Raw genomic sequence first — 21,356 nt, 5'->3', positions numbered from 1 at the left:
TTTATGGCAATGTGGGATTTCTAAACTTAAGTAACATTCCCGGTGGACACAACGTTCACCGCGGCTTCCAGACCCTATCCCTCCAGTAGGCGTGTGTTCTTGATTCCTGTCCGCATCTTCCTTGCCTGGAACATTCTGCTTATGAGGTTGGTGGGACTCGCATATTTCAGTTTCGTGACTATCGCAGTGGCCCTTGGATAGGTATTGGGCGTGTACATTTGAGCCACGTCTGGACATTTTCTACCTTCTGTACTCGATCCTGATTTGCAGGGACACTCGGTGCCTACATGTCAAGTTGTTCATCCGCCCGGGTGCGAGGGTTTAGGGGAATCACGGTTCGGCGGAAGCGGGACTACTCAACTTCCAACCTAGGTGTCTTTGAACGAGTAAAGGGATATAGTGACATAATTTCTGGCGACCAAGGGCGAGAGCTATTTGAACATCTCCGAACTTTCTATCCAAAATCTTAGCTTACTTCGTCGATCTACATTACCTCAGCTCTCTACTACGTTTAAGGCGGTGGCGACCAGAACGTAAAGGTGACGTTGATTCTGGTAGGAGCATAAAAAAGCCCATTTATCTAATAAACACCAAGCTAGGGTATGGCATATCGAAAACCTACAAGGCCCAAGGGAAAATGTCCTCAAAATTGCAGGTTGCAGTCTTGGGCCCGACGGGCCAAATTGGCCGTGCAATACTCCTAGCACTTCTTACGAACACACACCATGATGTCATCCAATTGGTTTCACCAAATTCCGAAGATAAAGCAAGATCGGAAGCGCTGGCATCGGAACAAAGCGAACGAATCACGACTGTAGCAGTCGATTTGCTGCAATCCGACGTCGACCATATCTCTACTGTTCTCGACGGCGTGGACGTCGTCGTCAGTGCATTGAACGGGAAGGCCCTAAACGCACAGGGCAAGGTTCAAGACGCAGCAGCAAAGGCCGGAGTCAGACGCTTCTATCCCAGTGAATATGGCATGCACCATATCTACAGACCTGACCCCGAGGACAATAACTATGGGTATTTGCATCCCGTATGTCTCCCCACCGACGCCGAAAGGATGGAAACGCATATTGCATATTCGTTTATTGACTGCCTGGTATAGATCTGGAATGCAAAGTCACAGGCCAACGAACGAGCCCTACTCCACCCGGCTATTATGTCTGGCAAGATGACATACACATTGATCGGCTGTGGGGACTTCTACAACCAGCCTCGGGAGCCACTCTGGTGTCCTTGGACGCAGCCCAATCTATCTACATACAAGATCCATATATTGGGGGATCCAGATGCCAAAATTGATTTCACTAATATTGATGACCTGGCTGAATTCCTCGTCGAGACAATCAATTGTCCTGAGTTGTCCGAAAACAGGACCTTAAACTTTGTTAGTGACCGGAAGAGTTATAACGAGATCGCGGGTTTGCTGGAGACCCATTCCGGCAAAAGAGTAGAGAAGAGCTTACTTCCTGTCCAGTTGATGCATCGAGTTTGGAAGAGCAAAGAAAATGTCCCGCAGGAGCTAAGAGGACAAAGTGTCTTTCCGGAGGATTTCTGGATTTTGGTCAAGGGGATGCAAGGGTCCGGAAGGTTTTGCAGACCACCGGGCGAAGTGCATAATGACATTTTTCGTAAGGTAAAGGTGAGGACATTTGAGGAGTACCTTCGAGAGATGTTTGGGGAATAGAGAAGCTGTACAGACTCCTCACCGATCAAGCGTGGTGTCAAAATATCTACAGAGAGAACATTCAGCCAGTATGCCGAATATTGGGCAACGATGTATGGTCCCAGCAGGTATCTTGCCTACCTAGGTAGGTACCTCCTCAGGAGGGATACGTACGTGCATGATGGGTACTTCCATGGTCCAGCACGACGGAATACTATACCGGAATTCCGTGGTATAAAATGATTTTGTCAAGGAGTTGGAGCTACGCACTCCGTAAGACTGGAACAACAACATTGAACATATAAATATAAGTGGTATGCTGTAACCATGAGCGAAGTCTTCTTACTCCCCCTATTACGTATTGAAGTGTATATACTGTCGGGCATCATGTCCATGCCAAAGATGTTTATATGGCTTCTCTATGGAGTCCTCCAGGTGACTGCGAGGATTTGTCAGAATAAGACGATAACCATCATGGTCACGGCTCAAAATGCGGTCTTCGACAATCTTACCACACCGGAGACCAATATCGAAGCCACAGATTTTGCTCTTGGTGCATCTACACAGGGATTCAACGGAACCTTGCAAGCCTTAACTGGATACTCTCCTGTTACTGGAAGGTACAGACTATCGACCCAATATTGTATGCCGAGTAATGCAACCAATGCCGGCGGAGCACCAACACTGCAGATCATAAGCTGTGCCCAATTTGAAACCACAGAATCCCTCGAGGCTAACACGGATCTTAGATATTGGGACCTTGCGTTCAATGACTACAACTATTCCTATGTCGAGAACGTGCTTGCGCACGGCTACCATACCCTTTCTTACGATCGGCTGGGTATTGGCAATTCGTCCCATGGGGAGCCGAAGAACGAGATCCAGACGAGACTCGAAGTTGCTGCGCTGGCACAGATGACACGGATGGTCCGCAATGGATCTTTTCCTGGCATACCGCAACCTAAAAGCATCATACACGTTGGACATTCTTTCGGGTCAGTTCAGACTTATGATCTGACGGCTATATATCCCGACATTTCCGATGGCATCGTTCTCACGGGGTTCTCCCTAAACTTGAGCTTTTTCGGATACTTCCTAGCAGGAGGGAATTGGCAACAAACCCATATCACGCAACGTTCAATAGTGACTACTAACTACACCCCTGGATATCTTTCGAACGGGAATATGGATGCCGATCAATACCTCTTTTGCCGCTCACCATGGTTCGACTCGAACATCCTTGTATACAACGCCAAAATCAAACAACCCGTGACGGTGGGCGAGCTGTTGACGATTGGCACTGTTCCGGCGCAGAGTACATTCCCAGGACCAGTTTTAATTATCACCGGATCCAATGACCTGCCATTCTGTGGAGGTGATTGCTACAATACGGGGGGTGCCTCCGATTCCATCCCGGCGGACGCCAGATCAAGCTTCACTGCCCGCAAATCCATACTTGCCTATGTCCAACCCGATATGGGACATGGGATCAACTTGCACTATAATGCATCGGGAGCGTATAACTTCATTGTTAGTTGGTTGATGTCAAATGGATTGGCTCCTTGAGATCAGGTATCGTGAATCCAATTAATGTCCTATATTTCGTATTAGTTGCTCCACAGATTGCCAGCAAAATAATTCTCGGTAGTTCATAATGTCAAGATGTTTCGTTCCTATTTGGTCCAATTTGTGACGTCATCTCCACAGGACGGCGGATAAAATCAATTCCTGCCGCATGCTGGCCAGGAGCAAGCGTTTTGGACTCGAAGAGTACGGTTTGTAAACTTCTAAGAAAAACAGGATTAGGAACTCACATGTACTGCGTAATTAACCAGTGGCCTAATATCTTCAATGACAAGCCATTTTCCTCATATACACAACTCGAACGATTAGGGTTTTTCTTGGCTTGCGGGGTTCAACGTGGGGAGAATATCGGAGATAAGACACGGCATTCGTAGCATTATCGCATATTAGTTCACCTAGAAGACAGCGTATCCAAAAAGAAATACCTACTGCGTAGCTCCTGAGAAGTTATGTGTTGACTGGGGCCCTACTGCTGCATGCTGTTTACCAACTGCCATATACTGGCTTCGCTGCGGGGTTGTTGGCATCATTTCCGAGGTCGCTTGCATGATGGTGGATTATAAATCCACTGTGTGTAACCCGGTCCATAAATAATCCCACTATCTCGTTCCAGCGCAGTCAATCTCCCGTTAACCGACCAGTCCGCTCATAAACATGGCTTCTCCCAAGATCACTCTGTACACGAACCACATTTGTCCCTGGGCCCATCGCGCCCACATCGCTCTCAAGGAGCTGGGTCTCCAGTATGAGGAGGTTATAATTGATCTTGATAAGCCTCGCGAGCCTTGGTATTTGGAAGTAAACCCTGTATGTTGTTTTGTATCTGGCCCAGGTTTAGTGTTATATTTTCTAATCCTACCTACAGCGCGGCCTCGTCCCTACCATCTCCTACAATGGCACGATCATCGGCGAATCGGCCATCGTGACACAGCTCCTAGCCGATGCACACCCTTCCCACCTCGCTCCTCCCTCGAACACTCCAGAAGGTGCGATCAAGCGAGCGCAGATCTCCTTCTTTGTCGACACCTTTGGCAGCAAGGTTCTTCCTCACTTCTTCGCATCCATCCGCTCTGCCACCAGTGAGGAGCGTCAGGCCAACGCAGAAGCCTTTGTCGCTGCTGTCCAAAAGGAATTGGAGCCTTTGCTGTACCCCAAGGGGTCTGGTTCGGGCCCCTTCTTCCACGGCAGTGAGAAGCTCACGCTCGCGGAGTGTCAGACTGGCTCGTTCCTCCTCCGCATGTTCACCCTTCCCAAGCCGGAGTACGGCTTGCTCAGCCCGGAGCTTCCTGACATGTTGGAGAAGCGCACACCACAGTTCAACAAGTGGGCCAAGGCTGTGGTCCAGCAGGAGAGTGTAAACTATATCTACAATGAGGAGAAAGTTGGAAAGAGAATGGTGTCGAGATATGGTGCAGCTGCGAAGCACTGAAGTATGTCTGGCAGGAAAATCACATAAAGTCCTGTTTCGCCTTAACGTTCTTGATATATGAAACCTTTTGATAAATGAAAGAAATGAGCTCGCAAAGCAAATTGGGAGCAAGAAATAAGTAATTCTTGCATCCACATCGGTTGAGACATAAGCTTCAACAGTGCAGGACCCTCCTCACGGGTCGGAAATACGTAGCCTAACTGCCATATTGCATATTGTAGTCTCGTCTTCAGCGCTTATTCTGCTTGCACCTGCTTTCACTGGCGTACAATTGGGCAGCTTAGAGTCGTCACATTACTACTACGGCGGTACATTTTTTTTTTCTTTCCCATTGTATTCCTCCTGACGGTTTATCCGTTTACCACAACCCCTCCGTTAGGGTGCAAGCTCTGACCTGAAATATAACTGCTATCCTGACTGGCCAGAAATACGAAGCAAGTCGCTATCTCACTAGGTTGGCCAGGGCGTCCGATTGGAACACCGCTGAATTGCTCCATAGCTTGGGACGTCATTGTTGCCGGGATCAAGGGTGTCCATACTAGGGTTTCTTTGTCAGAGCAGTAAGAAGGTATAGGCGGAAAATAGAAGCACTCACCCGGCCCGGGGCATACGCAGTTAACCCGGATGCCGTTCCCGATCTGCTGATTCGACAAGCCCCGAGTAAACGCCACAATGGCACCCTTTGTAGAAGTGTAGTCAAGCAAATCAGGACGACCAACATAAGCATTCACTGATGCGCAATTTATAATCGTGGAACCACTCTTCATATGGGGCAGAGAATACTTCGACAGGTAGAAGAAAGGGTGGATATTAGTGTCGAAAGTGCGTTCCCATTGAGCTCTAGGGGGAATAAATGTCAGTATAAGTTCGTATTTTCACGGGAGGAGACAATGAAGTAGCATACTCGTCGAGATTTGCAATGTCTTCGATCATATTCTGGTACCCAGCGTTGTTGACGAGAATGTCGATACCACCCAACTGCTCCAGAGCAGTCTCGACCACTTTCCGACAATTTTCCTTCGTGCGTAGATCCACAGCTATGGTGCAGCACGTACGGCCTGTCTCCTCTACTCTTCGTTTCGTCTCTTGCGCATCCTTCTCCTCCTCTGGGAGGTATGTGATGAGGCTGTTAGCGCCCTCCATCGCAAACAGTATAGCGACAGCGCGACCGATTCCTGAGTCACCGCCAGTGATAATGGCTCTCTTGTCCATCAACTTTCCAGCAGCTTTGTATGTTTGGTAACCTTGGTCTTCAGTCGGGATTTTGGTTGACACTGGCTTTGGATCTTCCATCTGGTTCTGTAGACCGGGTTTCTCCTGATGCTGGACTGGTGCCTGGTGACCTGAATGCCCCTTAGTTGTACGAATTGGCTGCGGTAGATTGAATTCAGTTGACTTACCCTGTTGGAACTGCGACTGAGGGCCGCGGGCGCTGCGTTCTGTGCGGGACTCCATGGTCACTGCAGTGACTGTTCTGTAATGGTACGATTGAGTATAAATGGTTGGATCACGGATATTATTATCTACGTTCATGTAGCTATTCCTCTGGATTTAAAGGAATTAGAGGTCGACTTGTACAGTATACTACATCATCGAGGAAGAACGAAATTTCGTCAGTATGACGTCTTTCCCATGTTTCCCAAACACAGCACCCCATTTCAGCGGTAAATATACACATTACGACACACGGTTTTCATCCAGTACCCGGAATATTTATCGTTTTGGTGGTCATGACCGAGCATCAGATGTGAATTCTGGACCCTTGGCGTATGACGTCAAATATAACGAGTCTACTGTGTGGACGCCGGTCCAGGTGTCCTTTCGGTATTGCCTTACAACGAACAATGGAACTTCAAACATTTCCTCAGTCTCATATTCTAACGTCTACGAATTTACATGGCTACGCTTGAGGTGCTGGCTGGTGTAGATATCTTTGGTCTTCAATTGACCCATTGTACAACCACTCTGCCTGTCTATTACCTGTATACGCCAATGTGAATCCTATAGGACAGACTCTCGCTCTGACTCGCATGAACTAGGCGAGCCTTCTCTGCTCGTAAGAAATTCATCATCGCTGCCGGAATCAAAACACCGTCGACCCAACGGAATGTTCCGAGCGTTAATCTGGGTCGCGATGACAATGTCTTCATATATATATTGGAAATTCAGCATAATTCCAAGCTCTTGCCGTTCCCGCTATTGCACAAACATATTAACGTCACCAACAGCGTAGATATATCTATCGATTCGAAATGTTCTTTTGTAAAGGGTCCAAAGGAGACTTACATAATCTCCACCGCGGAATTGTAGCGCATTCGCCCTGCCGTTGACAAGGGATTCTCCACAGTCAATCCTCAGGCCATTTCTCTCCAATTTCTTCCCCGCCACCTCTCACCTCATTATCTCCGGTGTATGTACTTGCTGACAGCAGTATAGCCATTAGAACTTTTTCAATCACTTTCCTGTGTTACTCTAACTCCTTCGAACCACTACCAGACTGCATCCGAACCTGCCAAGGCACCTCGGAACTTTCCGAACTACTTCACATCTGCGGAGAAAAGTCCTCATGGACCGGGAACAATTCAGAACAGCTGCTCATGCAGCAATTGATGATAGTAGGGTCCATATTTTCATACTTCCAGACCAGCTCTAACAACTTCCAGTCATCAATTACTTCGACAATCTGCCGTCGCAGCGAGTCGTCCCGACGATCGAGCCCGGCTACCTACGCCCCCTAATCCCAGACCACCCCCCGGAGGACCCAGAGGAATGGGCGCAGATCCAGGCTGATGTCGAGTCGAAAATCAAGCCGGGGTTGACTCATTGGCAGCATCCAAACTTCATGGCCTTCTTCCCCGCCACTGTCACCTATCCCAGCATCCTCGGTGAGATGTACTCCGCCGCCTTCACTGCGCCCGCTTTCAACTGGCTCTGCTCGCCGGCGTGTACAGAGCTTGAGACAATTGTGATGGACTGGATGGCACAGGCTCTTGGGCTCCCCAAGTGCTTCATGAGCGACTCGGAGAACAAAGGCGGCGGTGTGATCCAGGTCTCGGCCAGCGACGTCGTCGCCACGGTCATGATTGCTGCTCGGGAACGGCGCGTACGTGAGCAAGCTATGAGCGAGGGCTTAAAGGAGGGTACGGCCGAATATGAGGACCGAGTGATGGACCTGCGGCCGCGGTTGGTGGCGCTCGGAAGTAATCAGGCCCACAGCAGTACTGCGAAGGGAGCGCTGCTGGCTGGGACGCGGTATCGAAGTGTCGCGGCTCGGCTCGATGATAACATGGAAATGACAGGCGAGGGGCTGCGTGCTGTACTGGAACAGTGTGACAAGGACGGCCTCACGCCTTACTATATCACCCTTGGAATGGGCACCACCAGTTCCTGCGCTTTGGACCGTTTCGCTGAGATCAAGGCTGTACTGCGCGAGAAGCCTCACTGGCAGAAGATTTGGGTTCACATCGACGCAGCATATGCCGGCGCGGCGCTTGTTGCGGATGAGTGGCAGTACATTGCCCAGGAGTTCGCGGAGGGAATCGACAGCTTCAACATGAACATGCACAAGTGGCTGCTTGTAAACTTTGATGCTAGGTACGCCCAACACCCGTTTTCGTGTGCAATTCCACTAATGGCATCGCAGCGTCCTATTCGTACGCAGCAGATTCGACCTCACGAACGCCCTAGATATCACTCCCGCCTATCTCCGTAACCCCTACTCCGATGCTGGAACAGTCATCGACTATCGCAATTGGTCCATCTCCCTGGGACGTCGCTTCCGCGCCCTGAAGATCTGGTTCGTGGTGCGCAGCTACGGCCTGAACGGAATGAAGGCTCATATCCGCAAATCCATCTCATTGGGAGAGACTTTCGCCGACCTGATTCGGAGCCGGGGCGATATTTTTGATATTGTCACCAAGCCTGCTTTTGCCTTAACCGTCTTCCGAGTAAAGAGCCCACAGGCGGCCGCTGCTAATGGGGTGTCCGTTGTGAAGCCGGATGAGGCATCCAACGCCCTCACCAAGGAGATTTATGAGCTCATCAACGCTCGTGGGGAGATCTTCATCACATCGACCATTATCGCTGGTGTATATTCGATTCGGGTGGTCAGTGCGAACACCTCTGCAGAGGAGAAGTATATCCGACGAGCATTTGAGATTATTGTGCAGACGACAGAAGAGGTGCTGCAGAAGAAGTAGAATAGACTATATAACGACAATTAGGTTATACGCTCGTATATAGGAAACGAAACATAACTGCATGCTATTTTCAATTACGCCTCGTCGTTCATTGGCGGAAAATTAGACTGTCCGAAAACAACCCGCAATCGGCGAATCACCGATTTCCCCACATGACTGTACAATAAAAAAGACCGGGAGCCAGAACACAACCTTCGATACATGCTTCATCCATGTACTTGGTTCATACTTCATATCCAACATGACTATTCAGCAATTCTCGTAAGCACCCACCTGACGGTCCGGCAATCAAAGCTAATCATTGCTCAGTCGTGTGCTCGTTACAGGAGCCACTGGGTTTATCGGCGCCCATGTGGTTGACTGCCTGCTGGCTCGTGGAGTATTCGTGCGGGCGACGACAAGATCCAAGCAGAAGGGAGAGGCTATGAGATTCGCACGGCCCCAATACGCGTCTCATTTGGAGGTTGTTGAGATCCACGACTTTACTCAACTGGGTGTTTTCGATGATGTGATAACAGACATTGATGCTGTTATCCATGTTGCTAGCGTACGTGACCGCACTGAGAGGATAGAATATTGGATATGATAGATCAACTGACCACAAACTCTGTGCAACAGCCCTTCACTTACAACATAACCAACAACGAACAAGAGCTCATCATTCCTGCCATCAATGGTGTGAAATCGATTCTCTCCGCCTCAGCAAACCCAGGCTCAAAAGTCAAGCGTGTCGTAATGACATCCTCATTTGCCTCAGTGGTAGACATCAAACGGCCCGCCGACCCAGGCTTTGTGTACACTGGAACTCATTGGAACCCACTCACATACGACGAAGCTGTCGACCCATCGAGCACCCCTGTGACCGGCTACCGTGGATCGAAAAAGTTTGCCGAGCTCGAGGCCTGGAGCTTCATTGAGAGAAAAAAGCCAGACTTCGACCTGATAACGTTTTGTCCCCCGATGGTTTTCGGTCCTGTCGTGCATCCTGTGGCCAACGCCGCGCAGCTGAATGAGTCCAACGCCGTGTTGTGGAGTGTTGCTGCGGGTGCCGATCCCCTTCCGCTCGCCAAGGTATCGGGGTGGATTGATGTGAGGGACCTTGCTGAGGCACATGTCAAGGCATTATTCACACCGGATGCTGGTGGGAAACGCTATGTCGCTGCATCCAACGAGCCGTTCTCGTATGAGCTTGCTGCTGATATTATTCGGGATGAATTTGACTGGGCACTAGATACCGTAACAACGAATTATCAGGCCGGGAAGAAGGTTCTACAGTCTTATAGATTGGATGGAGCGACAGTCACTCGGGAACTGGGGGTAGGATTCCGCAGTTTCCGCGAGACGGTGGTGGACTTTGTGAGGCAGGTTAAGAAGGATATTCCCAACTAGCTACAAGGAGCGGGCCACGGAAAGTACTAGTTCAACAAAATAACATGTAGATTCTAACTACTGAATACCACCCATAGACCATAGATCTTTCAAGGTACGGCAAAAAAATGCACTATGCCAGGCTAACTTCGCAGGGAACGGAACAATTGACGGTAAAATAACAAGCATATCTTACGCTTTGCGTATTCTCCACACGATCTAGGACCGCAGTGGGGAAAATGAACGCTACTAACAAAAGGTCTGAGTTGCCTACGTTGTCACCCAGTTAGGCTCTGTAGCAAGGACGGTTTCATAGTAAGGATCATTCTTTTTCGAACCTATGCAGCCCTGTGCCGCTTCCCATATGATGAGAACCTTATCATTTCCTGGGGCTGCCGTAATCTGCAAAAGGCAATAGTATCACACGAGATAGCCTTTGTCATTTCTGCATCCTCAGGCAATATATCTTCAGTGTGTGGTCCATTCTCAATACCCTCGGTAACTGCCTTGCTGATCAGGACTGTCGCAGACGGTGTCTTGGACATACATGATCGCTGGGCGCAGCAGACCGAAACGGACCAAAAATTGTGGCAGTGGATATAGTCGTTAAGCCCTCCAGGAGTCATTTTATTCTTTTGATCCTGTCCCCTTGTCTCTATACTTTCGGACCTGACAGAGTCCCTTCCCAGTAAGCTCAGACGGGCTATTTGCGGCAGAGTCTACAAGCAACTTGACTAATTTTAGCCAACGGATTACCTGCAGTATTCGAAATTACCTGCTAGCTATTTTGAGGCCCACCATTCACACGCTTGTAGGGCTCGAAACAGTAGTCCCTTCGAGTGTAGTTTCTGAACGGTGGGAACATGTAAATCCAGACACTGTGTCCAGATATGTATTCTCATCATGTAGCCTTCCGGAGGCCCATCCAGATTATCACTATTATTGTTATAGTTTTACCCCTCCGGGGGTTGTCCCTGAAGGCTCCACAGAACTGCCCTCGTAGATGACCCAGATCCGCCATCGGAACATAATACAGTAGTCGTTACATGTTGATGGGATGCGATGATAGCGTGAGACTGCAAATTATATATTCGATTATTAATCCTGGCGAAATATAATTCTTATAATGGTTTCATGTATGTGGGTGTATCGTTTTTCGCTACGAAAGGGCTGCTTGGTCCTTCGCAGTACAGGTAGTACCTCTAAATGATCTGGCAGACTTTCCTTCCAAAATCTGCTTGCTACCATATGGATGAAGACAACTCTGAATGATGTCTCGGTTGTGGATTCCTCAGACCTCTTGCTATCTCAATAGTACTGGCTCCACAAAATTTATTATGTGGATTTCCATCTAGGCGGTTGCAGTTTCCTCTCGAACATGCTTCTTTGCTGTTGAATCCACGCCGAGCCACAAGAGATCAGGCCGGCTGTAGTGACCGCAAGGGTCAACAAAGCACCGTGCCTGTAATACATTTTCATGACTTATATCCGCTATAACCAAACCCTCCTCTGTCTCTGGCAAGTCCTCTGTCAGCTTGCGGCCATCTGGGGCGTATATGGCCGCTCCTCCCCCTCCCGGGGTGGACATAAGTCCTCCTGCTGTTTCCATAAGATCAATTCCCTTCTGAGATATCACTGAGGTCGTATGCACCACAAATGCAGATGACTCAATTGCATACGTGCATGAGAGGTTCCGACAGCCTGTATGATTTATGTTAGTATACACATTGTCGTCCACAACATAACATAAGCCGACCTACCCTCTCGCGACATGCTCCACAGGTGAGGTCCTCCACTATGGGTCGCAGCAGGTGGCCAGGCAGCTACATGGACCAGCTCCCGCTGGTGATATGTATGGTATTTCAGCAGTGGGTTTATATGCTCCCAGCATGATAAAGCTCCCACTCGACCAATACTAGTGTCGACGACATTATGGAGAGAGTCACCCGTACAGTCGCCGAATACGGTGCGTTCCATGTGCGTCGGCTTTATTTTGCGGCGTGGTGCTTTGATGTCACCCCCGTCTGTAATAACACACTGGGATATGTAGAGTGATCCATGATCATTCTCAGAGAAGCCCAAGACCACATTGATTTTATTTTCAAGTGCACATGTGCGAATGCGCTCCATCTCAGGTGATCCATACACTAGGGAATTACAGATGTACGACACCGACTTTTCAGGATCCACTGGTCGTGTCCTAAGTTGAGAGGGACATGTGTGTCAACGACAATAAAGTTCTTTTCGCGGTATCTCGGCTCTGGTTCGATGGTCTCACCATATCCATGCTGGATATCCAGGTATCCAGCATTCCGGAAAAGCCAGTAAGTGAACCCCCTTGCGGGCGGCCTCCTCAATCAAGCAACAGGTTTTGGCCACAGTAGCTTGGAGGTCTAGCCATTCTGGTTCGGCCTGAATAGCTGCAACACGAACATTCGTTGAGGGTAGAATACTCATTATTCGAAAATCCTCTGGGCCAGTATTAAAACCTGATGAGTTAGAGTGCGCCTCTTTATCTAATATTGCAATGGGCAATTTCAAACTGATAAGTTACAGAGAGTTGCGGGGTAAGGCACTGGATTTGTATCACGTCAGATCGGCCTGTATCAAATCCCGAAGTATCTAAGGGGCGATGACAAGTCAAGTTACCGTACTACAAGCTACATAACCCCTTACTGACCTCGGCGCTCACGGAGTGGTTCCGCAGACATCTGATTTAAATATAAACAAATGGTGTGTGCAGACTAGTACGTTCAATTGATGTCCATTTGCCACATCTTCTATAAACCTCGTAAATATTTGGCGCACCAGCAGGGTCCTACCGACTATGCTATATTGTCCTAATCTTCGAATATCCTACTCCAGAATTTGCTAGTGTGATATCTTACATTTGGATTATAGGGTCATACGCCAGCGCCAACAAAAGATATGATCGATTTGGGTTGCGCCCGATTTTAGAGGCTGGAAACCCACGGTGATTCACATTTTATCTGTTCTTCATGAAGCGTGGCTGTCACGAAAGCTGGTTTTATTTAAATTTGGGGCATGCAAATACTTGTTGTTTTACCTTTCGTTTCACGGGATAGCTGCATCGGTGGTATTCATTACCCAGCCTAGTCTTCCCAACATATCCTCGCATTCATATACGTAGCTAACTTAGGAACTCTGGTTGATAGTGAAATAATCACGTGGAGGATGATTTACCTGGACCAGAGAGATATTTCAACACCGTATGTCTCGTTGTGCACGAGCTGAAGATACTGGACTGTTCAGTTTTCCGTTCAATCACACCACCAGCATGGTATCAAAGCAACCGTTCAGCGTTATAATCGCTGGCGGGGGCGTCGCCGGTCTGACGCTGGCAATAATGCTCGAAAGGTTCAGCATTGATTATGTTCTTCTAGAGGCACGCTCAGAAATTGCCCCTTTTGTCGGAGCCAGTGTTGCTTTGTTCCCAAACGGATCGCGCATACTGGATCAATTAGGATGCTATGAAGACATTAGGAAATCGTCGTACTATCAGTGTGATAACACTTATACGCAGGACAAAAATGGAATGTTGATATCCGTACTGCCTTATGTTTCTGGTCATATCAAGCGGCGGTAGGTAAACCCTCTATCACTACAAATTGAACTTGTCTAATCCAATATTCAGACATGGGTACGATCTAAATTACCTGGACCGGCAGCGGCTCTTAAAGATCCTACACGAGAGTATCAGGAATAAGGATAGAATTTTGCTCAACAAAGAGGTCACCAATATAACCCTCATCGATGGGGGTGTTTGTGTCCGAACTGCCGATAAGTCAATATATACCGGGACCCTCATTGCTGGCGTTGACGGAATTCATAGCCAAGTTCGCTCCATTATGAAAACCCTGGCAAATGAGCTTGAGCCTGGATACATTTCAACCAATGAAGAAAATCCGGTCTCTTGCTATTACAGGTGCAGCTTTGGCATTGCTGGAAATATCCTGGAGTGGACTCGGGGTGATTTGGTTGCGGTGTCCGATAAGGGTCTGACACTGTCAATTATGACGGCTCCGGAAGAAGACAGGGTGTATTGGTTCCTATTCGAGAAACTACCAGAAGTGCGGCACGGCAAAGACATACCGAGATACACGAAAGAGGACGAATCTGACTTTGTGAAGCGACATGCAACCATTTCAATTACCGACAAGCTCACGTTCGGCCAGCTCTTTGCCAAACGACTATCATCGACCTTGACACCACTGCATGAGGTTGTGTATAAGGAATGGTACTTCCGGAGAATCATAATATTTGGGGACTCTGCACACAAAGTAAGTAGTGCAACGGGCCTATACGTGTTTTTTTTTCCCTTCTACTGGAATACGTGGCTGACAGGATCTTCGCATCATCTTCCAGTCGAACCCAATTGGCGGCCAGGGGGCCAGTGCATCAATTGAGTCATGTGCTGAGTTTCTCAATGCAATCCTCCGAAAGCGAAGTACTCGCGGAGGAAGTTTAGATGACCTCAGCGATGAAGATGTAGCGGCCATATTCGCGGAGACGCAGTCTACCAGACATCATCGTGCTCAGATGATAGTTCAATTTTCGCATGGCAGACAGGCTGTTGCGGCACTCGAGAAGCCTCTGCTTTCTTTCATTGCGCAGAGGGTAATCCCCCAACTTTTAGGGGACGAATTTATATTTAATCTTCTTGGGCGGATAATTGTGGGTGCATCTAAACTAGAGCATCTTCCTGTACCCGCTCGACGGAAAGCTGTGCCATTCAATGATGAACTTCCCGCAAAGCCTATCGACAAAGCCATATCGCGGTCCATTACCTGCGCTCTTGTAGGTGTAATGGGGCTGTTAGTATTTACGACAACGGCCCCTCTCAGGCCCCAACCCCTGGGGGCAAGCAAAAGCTTCTTGGATCAATTAAGAGATAACATGCCAATATCAGCCATTTTGGATTCAACAGCACCAATATCATCTCTCATCATTTCGAATGGAGATCATTCCATAAAGCTGCGCCTGCTCAACTTCCTCGCTCAGATGATCTCACCGCTTCTGGCCTTTACAGTGGAGGGTTACCGCCTAAGGAATCAGGGAACACCCCTTGCCCTTCCAAGCCTCTTTGCAGCCGGTATACAACTTCAAGGCCCTGGTCGCATATCTCTGATCCACTGCATATTAAACACGATCTTCGCGAGCGAAAGCATACCAGGCCGTACTGTGCCTGGTGACGTAGCAATGAGCCTCATCCCAGCACTTATCATGGCCTTCATATCGCCAATAATTCTATACATTTCGTGCATATTAACTGGGGCAGGCTGGGAGGCTTGTGCTGTTATGTGGCTGTCTGTGCCACTTCTAGTTACCTCTTTCACAGCTTTGTTCTCCACCGGGCTACGAAGATGGAATTTCAGATATGGGCCTCCACAAAAGCTCAAGGGACAATTCGAGCGATACGAAAAGCGTGACGTCCCCATTCTGAAAAAGGTGTATACGTATGCCTTTGCGCTGCAGGCTACACTACATATCACGAGTACGGCATACTTGATCTCGCTCCCTAGAAACTCTATTAAGGAAATCTTCCACATTATGCCAATTCGTCCGCAGGTCACACATACAAGTGGCCTTTCTGAAGAGCTGAGTGTCCTTTTGGATCACCATGCTATTTCTGTCTTTGCTGGATATATATGCCACAATGTATACTCTATTTGGGACCTTCGTCGTCTCGGATATATCAGTTCTCGCAGTGCAGTTATGGGTGCAATCTCCATTATTGCAGGCCAGATCCTTATCGGACCAGGCGCTACATGGACTGGTTTCTGGCTATGGCGTGAGGCAGTGATTGCTGATTTAGCACAGTAGTCAATGTTTTCTGAAGACAAAAGACCCTTCCGCTGATTTTCCTTTCGTGTTCCGGTCGCTGATAATGATGCAGTATCCTAATATCCATGATTATTACCCTGTTTAATGAATTCTTTATGAATTCTTCAATAGATATTAAAATATACTTTTTTATATATAAATTATAGATCTGTGGCGTACAAAAAGATGCCAAAGTTGTTAAAGGCTACCTACTCTTATCAAGACAATATATCCATGAGTTAGCAATCAGCGAATGCCATGAAGCTCTACTGACCTGCTAGGGTGCTTCGTACGGACACGAATTCTGTATCTTAATTCCGTCTGGGCTCTTTCTGTTTCCAGTGAAACTCGGTCTTATCTTGCGCCTACAGCAACCCGGGCCGGAGCCGGGGAATGATTACATGGCAGTGGGGACGGTCCGTATACGGACCGCCTCCTTCGCCATCCGACCATAGCAAGTCAAGCAAGTCAATGTGTGCCAGGCCCTCGATGGCTCTGGGTCCAATAAATGGCTGTTGGGTGGGAACGATTTGCCTTGTTCGGAATACGATTGGCCTACGACATGCTCCCCTAATCAGGCCTTCCCACGGTACTCTGCCCAGTAAATCGAAATGCGGAGAACTCAGGTGTATCGGCGCACGGCCCGTACAACTGCATCTCTTTACGACGGCGAAATCATCCGCAGCGACTATAAAGATCAAGTCTCCCGCACGAATAAGTTGAATTGGGTACATAGAATCTGCTTTTTTTGGCATTGGTCTCGCTTTGTTTATCTGTTTACGCTGCTTCAATGGACAAGAACGATCGCATTGTTATCATTGGCGCCGGCGCCTTCGGCGTATCCACCGCGCTGAGACTGGCACAGGATGGTTATCGCTCCGTCACTGTTCTCGACAGATCAATGCCCCCAGTTCCGGATGGGAGCAGTAACGATATTTCCCGCGTAATTCGTTTCGACTATGGTGACGCTGTATACGCGCAAATCGCGAAGGAAGCCTTCGATCTATGGAAAACACCGGAATACAAAGAAGCATTCCACCAAACGCCCTGTATGTGGGTCTGTCAAGAGGGAACACCTGAACAGCCTGTCCAACCTCGTGCAGCGGAATACAGCCGGAAGACAAAAAAAGTCCTGACGGAGATGGGCCAGGAATGGCACCCTGTGCCTAGCGTGGAAGATGCCAAAAAGCGGTTCCCGGAGTTGACTGGAAGACTCGCGACTCCTGGTTTTGACGGGTTCGTGAACAACAATGCCGGATGGGCAGATGCCGGCCTTGCGGTTCAGCGAGTCGCCAGTCGGTGTGTGTCCGCGGGAGTCAACTTCATCACAGGCCCCAGTGGCCAGGTTACCGATTTCGAATACGGGCCTAGCGGGGAGGTGACAGCAGTCAAGACAGCCGACGGCAATCGGATTGGAGGTGACAAGTTCATTGCTGCGACTGGTGCTTGGACTGCAAGTCTTGTCCCCGCTTGGAACTCCATGATCGCGGCAGCGCAGATTGTCGGATATTTGCGACTTACGCCTGAAGAAATGGTCAAGCTGAAGAATCTTCCCATATACTTCAATTTCTCCACCGGATTTTTCTGCTTCCCCGTTCACCAGGGAACGGGATACCTGAAGGTCGCTGTGCATGGATTCGGTTACACATCTCAATCGCAACAGAAGGATGTGTCTTCGCCTCCCATCTCGGCCGTATCAACGCGTGCGAACTTCATCCCCGCCGATGGGCTGCAGCGACTCCATGCTGGATTAAAAGACCTTTTCCCCGATCTAGCACCCCGAGGCTTCGAGAGAGTGGGCCTCTGCTGGTACAATGACACCCCCACGGGTGATTTCATCTTCGACTATCACCCGGAACATAGGAATTTGTTCATTGCTACAGGTGGTAGCGGACAGTAAGTACAGCCCGAACTCGGATCCAAAGTGACAAGTGTTGACAGTTGGACCGAATAGCGCATTTAAATTCCTCCCCGTGCTTGGAAAATATATCGTCGGAAGTCTTGAACGCAAGCTCCCCTCCGCGCTGCTCGAGAAGTGGAAGTTCCCGACTCAGTTCCGCGAACGTTTCCAGCCCGATATATTCACCGGTGATGGAAGTCGTGGTGGGCCAGAGAGAAGAGAGTTGACGCCACAGGAACGAGAGACCTTCAACGCTGCTCTCACTGCTGCGTCCGCGCGACAGAGTAAGATTTAGATAATGAGGGTCAAATGTGCATTTGACCAACGAATATATGATTTCACGCCCAGAGTTCAATGGTTTTCACTTATACCACATAGAATAGTGTAATGTTTCTTCTCATCATTTGGGCAAAGAATGTGGCGTGGCGTTCTTAGTATATTTCACCTTATAGCTGCTCCGGTAAATATCTTCCAAAAAGCATCCAGTCTGGAATATCAGGCATAGTTGAAGCTAACCCAGCGCTTTCCTCCCTTGTTGCAAATGGCCATTCGGGGATAGCGGCTTCGTCAATTGTATCAACCCCCATTCGAGGAAGAGGGCTGACCCCTGCGGGGAATTGAGGGGCCAGGGATGTTTGCCGTTGCCCAGCGAATATTTCGGGTGTCAATGCCGTAAAGGAACGATCCGGAGGACGCACGATGGTTTCTTCGGTCCTTTCGGTTTCACCTGGTGTGTCTCCAAACCGCGGTGGCTCAGAAAAGCTAGACGAAGAGCTCATGTCCAGAATGTCCCACATGAGGCCTTCATCCTCAGTTGACATTCGAGGGATATTGGAGGAAGTTGGCATGCGAGGAAGTACCCCTAAAGAACCATCCTGATTATAGTACAATGATCCATAATTATTGCGTCTGGCAGAAAGCTTATTTATCCTATCCGCCTAGGATATGTCAGTTCTATATGATTTCTCTGTTGGCTTTTCAACCTACCAAAAGTCTCATGTTTGGCCAATGGACCGATGCCTTCGTCACGAAGTCGACCAGTATCCTGAAGTCTTCTTTGGCTTGATGTACCAATTGTTGGTTACTGCGCACAGTATGCTCTAGTTGAATAGTGGCCGCGATTGCGCATAAATACCCGATGAAAGGATCACGCAGTTCCCAATCAACCTCAGCCATTTCTCGCACAAACCGGGCAATCCACCGCGAGTGAATTAATGAGCTCTCGTATGACTTCTGTAGAAACGTCGATGGTATGTTTCCCTCCATTTGCCTGAGTTTGGTCATCGTCACGAATGGGTGATGCAACAACCCTTGTGTGGAATGGAAGAGGAATTGGACACACAGCCAGGTTGAAAGGTAGGTGTGACATTGTGGTTCCTCGCGAGCGCGTCTTTTGAAATCAACATTCATGTAGCGGTGGGTGTCTGCAAAATGAGTCTCGAATTGAAGCCAGTCCGATTCTAGGCCAGCATGCGTAGAGCCTGACCGCCAGGGAGGCAGAGCACCTTTGTCGAATGGTTCGAATATATACTCCGTGACCTTACCCCATATGGCAGATAATCGTATCAGACAAGCTATGATGCCATGGTCGATCTTTTCACCCAGCGTTCTGGGGCCGTCATGTAGCGTGCCCGTTGATAGCGGGCCATCCTCACGACGTGGATCGGTGGGGTCCGGCAGCGGAAATGGCAGCGTGAAATACTTGTCGGAGAGGCACAGTGAGTAGTTCCGAGAGGCATTATAGTAGCGATCAAGCATAAAAAAGGACCATGTGATACGCTTTCGAGCCTCTATTTCGGCGCTTCCTCGAGCTGACGCATATTCATCTCTCGTTAGTCCTCCAGATTGCAGAGTCCGAAGTCCAAGGGCGACATTAGAATAGCCTCGGTGCGATCGACCCTCAGCAAAGTCTAGCTGAGCCATTAAGAATGTCCCCTGAAGGAATGAAAGACCCAGCTCTGAGTTTTGGTACCGGTTGGATAGGATATTCCAAGCCTTTCTGGCGCAGTAATCAGTGGTAGGAGCATCCGTCATAATTTTGCCCGGGAAGTTACGGCGAAAACGACTGGTAAGAGCCACAAGCGGAAATGCAATTTCTGGAGGCAGTAAACATGCACTGTTCGTCAGCCACTCTTTTGTGAACACACAATAAGGCTGATCGTGGAAATAATTGAGATACGTTTCCACTTCGGAGCGGATGTACTCCGGCGGGAATGCGGAGCTTGTCGAAGTCAGTCGATATATAAGGTACAATCTGCATGTTACATACCATGGAATATCTCTATCCCCAGTCCTGTGGCTCAAAGGTGATTGACTGCTGCCATCACTACGGCGGCCAGGGGAACGAAAAGCATGTGTGTTCCGGAAGGATGCTTCAGTTAATGCACTAAGCTGTGGCATAGTATCCCTAGTGTATTTTTGTTAACCACAGTTCTATTAAATGCTTTCAGTCCATGAGACCTACTGAAGAAGAGTTGCCATCTGGTCCAGTCTCGCCTCAATGCGCTGAAATCGCTCCGTATTGGCATTATCAGCCGCGGTGGACTTCGGATGAATGTCAGTCATAATCGCAGGCAAATACATATGTAATACATCTAGGGAGAGCCAATATCCACTTGCCTGCTGTGTTTCAGAGACGTCATGCTGCTGGGTAGAGGATGACCTGGAGCGGCCAGCACGGTTCACCGCTGCTTGAGTATATGTGCAGCGCTGGCCCAGCCGTTCACATAACGAGCAAACCGGTTTTTCTCCTGGGCATCGAGCTTTCTTCCGACTGTATATTTGCGCTAACTGTTAGTTCCATCTGATACATCTACACATCCTGGTGGCAAACTCGGTGATGAGTCCACCAGGTAGTAGTCTTGTTAGAACTGGTATACGCACCGACATGGGGCACAGGCTTGGCGGGTACGTCTTAATGAAACTTTATGTATGGAATAATTGTCATTGGATGCGCTCATTTCGATTGAGCGTGAAGCTGTACCAGAAGCAGTCATTGCCGGGGATTTTATGCCGTGTCTTATATAATGACTCTCACGTGCGGAGTGGGGTTCGTCCCTATTCGGCTGAGCAACGTCTGGGCACGTGTGGGGTACATAATACCACTGCGCACTAGGTATGTTGTAGTTCTTCCGCGGCGGACCTCGACCATCTCCATACATAATTCTTTTGGTTGTCGGTGCGACTTGGCCGCAGTCCTGCTGGGTGCGCCGTGGATGTGTGCGCGGTGGAATTAGCGGTTTCCCTATGTCATTTTTCAACGACTATAACCTTATGTCATACAATCATCCATGGCAAGGAAATAAAGTGACGTCTCATGGAAAGATAATGTATTAATACATAGGGATAAGATAACTGCAT

At 48.8% G+C, this 21,356-nt stretch overlaps 7 protein-coding genes across 7 annotated transcripts; 4 read left to right on the top strand and 3 right to left on the bottom strand.

Moving 5' to 3' along the window:
* Positions 1 to 2,146: 2,146 nt before the first annotated feature.
* On the top strand, positions 2,147 to 3,238 carry BDV59DRAFT_200513 (alpha/beta hydrolase; the record flags this gene model as incomplete). The annotated part of the gene is made up of 2 exons (XM_073693598.1): positions 2,147 to 2,292; positions 2,422 to 3,238. The coding sequence occupies 2 exons, from the start codon at positions 2,147 to 2,149 to the stop codon at positions 3,236 to 3,238; spliced, it is 963 nt and encodes a 320-aa protein (XP_073549452.1).
* Positions 3,239 to 3,662: 424 nt separating this feature from the next.
* BDV59DRAFT_163136 (glutathione S-transferase family protein) lies at positions 3,663 to 4,717 on the top strand. The gene is made up of 2 exons (XM_073687594.1): positions 3,663 to 4,063; positions 4,122 to 4,717. The coding sequence occupies exons 1-2, from the start codon at positions 3,911 to 3,913 to the stop codon at positions 4,683 to 4,685; spliced, it is 717 nt and encodes a 238-aa protein (XP_073549451.1). The 5' UTR covers positions 3,663 to 3,910; the 3' UTR covers positions 4,686 to 4,717.
* Positions 4,718 to 4,992: 275 nt separating this feature from the next.
* Positions 4,993 to 6,140, bottom strand: BDV59DRAFT_212026 (oxidoreductase, short-chain dehydrogenase/reductase family; the record flags this gene model as incomplete). Its single annotated transcript, XM_073695935.1, has 4 exons — positions 4,993 to 5,223; positions 5,281 to 5,525; positions 5,590 to 5,911; positions 6,086 to 6,140. The coding sequence occupies 4 exons, from the start codon at positions 6,138 to 6,140 to the stop codon at positions 5,036 to 5,038; spliced, it is 810 nt and encodes a 269-aa protein (XP_073549450.1). The 3' UTR covers positions 4,993 to 5,035.
* A 1,111-nt stretch (positions 6,141 to 7,251) lies between these two features.
* BDV59DRAFT_212024 (putative aromatic-L-amino-acid decarboxylase) lies at positions 7,252 to 10,283 on the top strand (the record flags this gene model as incomplete). Its single annotated transcript, XM_073695934.1, has 6 exons — positions 7,252 to 7,300; positions 7,349 to 8,279; positions 8,329 to 8,820; positions 9,065 to 9,145; positions 9,194 to 9,431; positions 9,503 to 10,283. The coding sequence occupies 6 exons, from the start codon at positions 7,252 to 7,254 to the stop codon at positions 10,271 to 10,273; spliced, it is 2,562 nt and encodes an 853-aa protein (XP_073549449.1). The 3' UTR covers positions 10,274 to 10,283.
* A 1,320-nt stretch (positions 10,284 to 11,603) lies between these two features.
* On the bottom strand, positions 11,604 to 12,806 carry BDV59DRAFT_212022 (carbon-nitrogen hydrolase family protein; the record flags this gene model as incomplete). Its single annotated transcript, XM_073695933.1, has 3 exons — positions 12,531 to 12,806; positions 12,013 to 12,452; positions 11,604 to 11,953 (listed from the first exon to the last, which is right to left on the bottom strand). Exons 1-3 carry the CDS (start codon positions 12,707 to 12,709, stop codon positions 11,604 to 11,606), a joined length of 969 nt encoding a protein of 322 aa, XP_073549448.1. The 5' UTR covers positions 12,710 to 12,806.
* Positions 12,807 to 16,886: 4,080 nt separating this feature from the next.
* BDV59DRAFT_192168 (NAD(P)/FAD-dependent oxidoreductase) lies at positions 16,887 to 18,291 on the top strand (the record flags this gene model as incomplete). The annotated part of the gene is made up of 2 exons (XM_073692006.1): positions 16,887 to 17,992; positions 18,051 to 18,291. 2 exons carry the CDS (start codon positions 16,887 to 16,889, stop codon positions 18,289 to 18,291), a joined length of 1,347 nt encoding a protein of 448 aa, XP_073549447.1.
* BDV59DRAFT_163115 (fungal specific transcription factor domain-containing protein) lies at positions 18,220 to 20,967 on the bottom strand. Its single transcript, XM_073687593.1, has 6 exons — positions 20,880 to 20,967; positions 20,616 to 20,769; positions 20,457 to 20,540; positions 20,266 to 20,403; positions 18,984 to 20,217; positions 18,220 to 18,934 (listed from the first exon to the last, which is right to left on the bottom strand). Exons 2-6 carry the CDS (start codon positions 20,636 to 20,638, stop codon positions 18,443 to 18,445), a joined length of 1,971 nt encoding a protein of 656 aa, XP_073549446.1. The 5' UTR covers positions 20,639 to 20,769; positions 20,880 to 20,967; the 3' UTR covers positions 18,220 to 18,442.
* Positions 20,968 to 21,356: the final 389 nt, after the last annotated feature.

Source organism: Aspergillus ambiguus, assembly GCF_047715705.1.
Source record: "Aspergillus ambiguus strain CBS 117.58 unplaced genomic scaffold BDV59scaffold_9, whole genome shotgun sequence".
Taxonomy (NCBI): domain Eukaryota; kingdom Fungi; phylum Ascomycota; class Eurotiomycetes; order Eurotiales; family Aspergillaceae; genus Aspergillus; species Aspergillus ambiguus.
The sequence above is the reverse complement of the archived record's forward strand: the minus strand, read 5'-3'. Positions and strand labels throughout refer to the sequence as shown.

Bases quoted from the DNA above. Each gene is read 5' to 3' on its own strand.
- BDV59DRAFT_163136 (XM_073687594.1), top strand. From the start codon at position 3,911: ATGGCTTCTCCCAAGATCACTCTGTACACGAACCACATTTGTCCCTGG. The intron at 4,064-4,121 runs GTATGTTGTTTT...TCCTACCTACAG, and splicing joins GGTATTTGGAAGTAAACCCT to CGCGGCCTCGTCCCTACCAT.
- BDV59DRAFT_163115 (XM_073687593.1), bottom strand. From the start codon at position 20,638: ATGACGTCTCTGAAACACAGCAG. The intron at 20,404-20,456 runs GTCTCATGGACT...AAAATACACTAG, and splicing joins TGGCAACTCTTCTTCAGTAG to GGATACTATGCCACAGCTTA. The intron at 20,218-20,265 runs GTATGTAACATG...GACTTCGACAAG, and splicing joins GGGGATAGAGATATTCCATG to CTCCGCATTCCCGCCGGAGT.